Source organism: Merops nubicus, unplaced genomic scaffold (genome assembly GCF_000691845.1).
Source record: "Merops nubicus isolate BGI_N331 unplaced genomic scaffold, ASM69184v1 Scaffold33068, whole genome shotgun sequence".
Lineage (NCBI taxonomy): Eukaryota > Metazoa > Chordata > Aves > Coraciiformes > Meropidae > Merops > Merops nubicus.
Window position 1 is genome coordinate 2137 of NW_008624224.1, and position 5370 is coordinate 7506.

General features: G+C 54.1%; 1 protein-coding gene across 1 annotated transcript; it reads left to right on the forward strand.

The window, feature by feature from the left end:
- Nucleotides 1-235: 235 nt before the first annotated feature.
- LOC103777771 (microtubule-actin cross-linking factor 1-like) lies at nucleotides 236-5337 on the forward strand (the record flags this gene model as incomplete). Its single annotated transcript, XM_008945336.1, has 3 exons — nucleotides 236-353; nucleotides 2542-2753; nucleotides 5214-5337. Coding segments are annotated over 3 exons (454 nt in total), but the record flags the coding sequence as incomplete, so codon positions are not given.
- Nucleotides 5338-5370: the final 33 nt, after the last annotated feature.

Consider the following 5370-nt stretch of genomic DNA (forward strand, 5'->3'; position numbering starts at 1 on the left):
AAAAATTCCAGCTTTAAAACGAAAGGATTTGGGTAGTTGGGTCATTTTAAACCCACACAGCACAAAAATTCTGGTAAATCTGTACAAAGCCTGCGCTTACTCCAGAAGAACCTATCTGGAGAAACCTCAGAAGGATTCAACAGCTCAATAAAAGCGTCTGGTGCAGCCTGTGGTGGGAAGGAGCCAGGTGCCCCTTGTCGTGCCCCCATGGCTGACCTGTCCCTTGGCCCCACAGTTCGGCGACTCCCAGCAGCTGCGGCTGGTGCGGATCCTGCGGAGCACGGTCATGGTGCGGGTCGGAGGAGGCTGGATGGCCCTGGATGAATTCCTGGTGAAGAATGACCCTTGCAGAGGTAAAGCCATGGCTGGTGTTGCCGAGCTGGTCTCATCTTGAGAAGTGGTGTGATGTGGCTGTGAATGAGCAGATGGTACCCGAGCGGGGCTGGGTTGCCCAAGTAACAGGTGGGAGCTGGGGAAAACAGATCCAAAGCAAAGTATGGAGCTTAAAGCCTCAAAACTGGGTGATGCTGCCACAAATGTGTTTAGCCAGGTGTTGGGAGGAGGAGAGGGAAGGGTTTCTTCCTTGGTTTTAAGACCCCACCGAGTGGGAGCTCTCAGCTTCCCCTTGAAGCAGTTGGTGTGTACGTGAGGCTCTGTGAGTGATGGAGTAACCCTCATGGAGTGACCTGGAAGAATTCAGAAGGTTTAAAGCCAGGAGATGGTAAAATCCTGCTCTGAGACACTCTGGGGAGAACATGCTCTGGATCTGTGAACTGGTGGTGGTGCTGCACTGGCCTGTGGCCATGGGCCACTGATGGTCCAGGCTTGTTCTAGTCAGTAAGGAGCCATTTCTCCTTTGAACTGCTTGATTTCTCTCTGGTGCATTTCTAATACAAGTTTTCTGAGTTCATTTGTTGTCTTTAGTGCAGCAGCCTAAAGAACTAATTTGGAAACCCTGAGCTATGCAGGACCATGCACTTTAAAACCCTCTTTTCAGTGAGAGCTGCTGATGGTGCTGGGTCTTCTGCTAGTGCCTTAAAATTAACCTTTTCCCCCCAGGTCTGCCCATGAGGGTGCAAACGTGGCCTTTCTTCTTTTTTCTGTATTGCCACGTGCCACATTGGAGTTATAAAATGGGATTGTTGTCCATGGGGCTGGGTTGGATTTCTTTGGGTGACTTTGATCATGAATAAATGTCACCTTGCACAAGTGTCCCCTGGGGATTGACCAGCCTGGTGGTGAAATAAAAAAGATGTTTCAGTTCAGCATTAATACAGGAAAATTCAAGTGCAGGAAGCTCCTGGAGAAAAAAAAGAGCTTAAGGGAGAGACAGCAGCACATTAGAAGGGAAGAACCACCTAGAGCTTGGGTCTTGCTGGAGGTCGTTGTTGGGACACATTTGGTTGGGATAATGCAGACCAGGGTCTCTGTGAGCACCAAGAACCAGGGTCAGATCCTTTCCAAAACCTCCAGTCCTGAGGTTTTATCATGGTCAGAGCTGCTGGGCTGGAAGCAACTCTGCTGCAACCGGCCGAGAGCCACGACCAGGGGACAGGGGAGGATTAGCGAGGGGGCTGCAGAGCTCAGAGAGCTTAGGTCTGTGTCCCATATGTCCACGTCTCACTGGGGTCTCTGGGATGTTAATTGCTTCAGCCATGTCTTCTCCAAGCTGCTGCCCAGCCGTTCCCTGCTCCTGCTGCCCGGCGGCGGGTGCTGAAAGCAGCAGGATTTCCAGCACGTGCCGCTCGCCGCGGGACCCGTCGGGGTTTTCCTGCTCCTCCCACCCCCCCCGTTCACACTTCCCAGCAGATGTTTGACATCGAGGTTATTTCCATCCCTGGGTTCTCTCAGCGTGGTGCTTCCCTTCTGCAATTACTTTCTTGACTTTCTGATCCTTAAGGCACCAGCTCTCAGATTCTCCCGTGTCCCGTGGGGCTGGGTGGTGCCCCTGCTCTCTGTGCCAGCACCCTGAGCATCAAACCCTTGGCCCATGCCTGCTGGCCCAGGGGCTGACATCTGCTGACCTCCCTGCTTGGTTGCCCTGTGCTTCTCAAAGGGAGACCCTCCAGCTCTTTGTGGGGGGGGTGGATGGTAATTTTAATGTTGGGTTTGGATGGGTGGTGGTCACTTCTCTCTCACCTCTCCCCAGAAATGGGTGAAAGGCCACCCAGAGCTGAGAGAGCAGAATCACAACCCTTAAAGCTGCTCCCCTTATTTTTAAGCCACCTAAAAGATGATGTTGGGCACTGCTGTAACATGGTGTGTTTAAAGGCCATCAGGATGCTTTCTCCAAGACAGGAAAGAGTATTAGAGCATCCAGGGTGAATTCATGGGCCTTTTAATCAGCCAGTTTTTCAAAGAGCTCATCCATGGCAGGAGGTGGTTAAGGCAAGAGAGGTTGGGACAGTCTCTCTGCCATCCACTCGTGCTCGGGGGTGTGCTCGGGGAGACACTGCAAGGACCCAAACCCCGACCCCAGGAGCCTCCTGAGCCCTGGTGACGGTGTGGAGTTCAGGTCTCCTCTCCTTCATCCCCTTCCAGCACGAGGACGGACCAACCTTGAGCTCCGGGAGAAGTTCATCTTGCCAGAGGGAGCCTCCCAGGGGATGACGCCGTTCCGCTCGCGAGGCCGAAGGTCCAAACCATCCTCCCGAGCGGCCTCCCCGACCCGCTCCAGCTCCAGTGCCAGCCAGAGCAACCACAGCTGCGCCTCCATGCCGTCCTCCCCCGCCACCCCTGCCAGCGGAGCCAAGGTGGGCTGCACACGTGGTGCCTCCTTCTTTCCTCTCCTCCAAACCCGTCCCGCTGAGAGGAGGAGCTGTGGGTGTATGGAGGAGGAGGAGGAGGAAGGCTGGGGCTTGAGGCCTTGCTGGTTGCTGTGTTCTCTAGATGTTCGTGGTGCCTGCAGGAAGAACCCTGCTGTCCACGTGGGATGGGTGGGGTGGGGTGGTGCAGGACAGGTTTTCAGCCCTAGCTGGGTGCTCGTGGCTCCAGAGGAGGGTCCCTGGTGCTCAGCGTGCAGCCGAAGGCTCCTGGTCCCTCAGACATGTCCAGCCAGCACTCAGGAAGAAGCCATCACCCATCGTCTCTCCCACCTCATTGTTCACCCATACATGTTTTATTTCATCATCTGTTTGGGTTTTTCCCTTTTATTTTAATTTATATATTTCCTGTTCAGTTCTCATTTTGTTTTTAGTGCCGTTTTCCCCCCGTTCCAGATACTTTTCCATTTCTTTTCTTTTTCCTTTTTTTTTTTCACTCACTTCCACCTCTCCCCCCCTTCCTTGGCTTTTCCATTCCACAGACTCCACATCACTTCTCTCGATGTTATGACAAACCCTGGTTGATAAACAGTAAAGCGGGCACCCCCCTGAGGGGATTCGATTATTCCGACTTCCAGCTCTCGAGCGCCGAGGTAGAGTATGGTCTGGCAGCCCCCAGGACCTGCCGCCAGGCCCCAGGAGAAGTCCTGCTCCCCTGCCTGTTTTAATGCTTCCCTCGTGGTAGAGCAGCTTGTCAGCACCGCTAACGCTCCCACTGTTGGCGTTTTTCATGGGTTTCTAACTCGGATTCTTCCACCTTCAAACACGACAGCTGGCGATTCGCATTCACCCGAGAGCACGACATTGACCCTCTGGTGCTTTACAAAAAGAAAACCTCTCTATTTTCCAAGCTTGGATAAGCTTTCCAGCATCGAGGAACGGCCGCCTTTTGGCTTGCAAAATCCAGCAGCCGAGTTGAGACTTGAAAATCAGCTACAGCGCATGCCCAGTAACCTCACCACCCCCCGCTGGAGCAGGCGCTGGTATTTCTCACCCTGGCCGGCACTGGCACCGCCGGGATGCTCCCAGGAGGATGAATTTCGGGCTGAGACTTCCCTCTCCCCTAAATTTTCAGCCTCCTCGTGGGCTTCCCTGACGTTGTGACTCGGGGATGAGAAATACCCGGGGCGCTCTCGGTGCTTCACTGAGGGGTGCTGTGCCACGGCAAGATGCCCGCGTCTTGCTCGGCGGTGCTTGCACGCAGGGAGGGAATGATTTTAAATCTTCCTCAGGTCAGGAGCACTGCCCCAGTTGCCCTAAATTGCCTGCTTGCTGCCCTGAACGTGTTTATAAAATAGGGTCGAGGATGAGACTCGAAATCTCTGCTGATGGAAACGGCTCCTTCGCAATCACGTCTGAATGGATTTTAATCCTCGGGGCGCCCGCTGCTCAGCTGCCCCTCTCCCACCACCCCCTCCCCACTGCAGCTCCAGTTTCTGGTCATTTCAAGATTTCTAGGGGCCCAAAAATATCACAAGGGATGGAGGGAAAAGTCTCCAGCTGTTGCTTTAAAGCCCATTGGGAAATGCCCTGTGGTGTTAAAGTATGTTTATATGGGGGTGCCCCGGGGCTGGAGCCGTCCCTGCAGCGATGCCTCCCCAGGCCCCAGGGTTTCCTGCAGCACTGCCCCCAAATCCAGAGCTTTGGCTGGGATGCAGAAACTGGAGCTGCCCTTTCCAGCTGGATCCAGGTGCCAGCACCTTCCCCTTTGCCCCTTGGCTTTCTTCCCCAGCAGCAGGAGCAGAGCTGCCTGTTGTGCTGCTTTCCCCCCGACGCCGTCTGCCTTTACAACATCTTAAAGGTCAGGAAAAGCACCATTTCAGGATGCCACCAAAGCTGCCTCGCTGTGGTTTGTGTCCCTCTTGGTCACCAGTGCCTCACTCTCCAAATTTATCTGCCCTTGGGTGTGTGGACCTGCCCAGGGCAGCAGCACCAGGACCGTGTCCTTCCACCTCCACCTGGCAGAATCACGCTGTGCTGGTGCCTCCCTGCAGGAGAAGGTGTTTCCCAAGATGTTATATTTGACCTTCCAAAATGGTTCTGAGCTGCTGAGCTGCTAAAATCCCTATTTTTGCAAGATTTCATGTTCTCTTCATGGAGCTTTTGAGCCCAGACAACGCTCTCCTCCTCCAGATGGACAGCAGCTTTGCTTTCATTTTTTTTCCAACAAATAGTTGTGCCTCAGCCTGCCGCACACAAACTGCCCGTGCCCTCCACCTTTTCAGGCTATTTTATTACCCACTTCTGAAACAACGGCTCATTTTCCTTGACCTTTAAGATGAGTGTTCCTTAAATGTCCACATCTTGCCATGGTCCTGATCTCGGCTGTGATCTCGGCCCGTCCTGGCCGAGGTGACAGCTCAGAGATGCTCTGTGTGTGCTTCCTCCAAGGTGACCCCCTCGGCGGGCAGCAAGCTGAAGCGACCCCCCTTCCACTCCAGCCGAACCTCCTTGGCTGGGGACACCAGTAACAGCTCCTCACCAGTCTCTACAGGTGCCAAAACCAGTCGGGCAGGTAAGCTGGGTGCAAAGAGCAAAAAAACTCCTG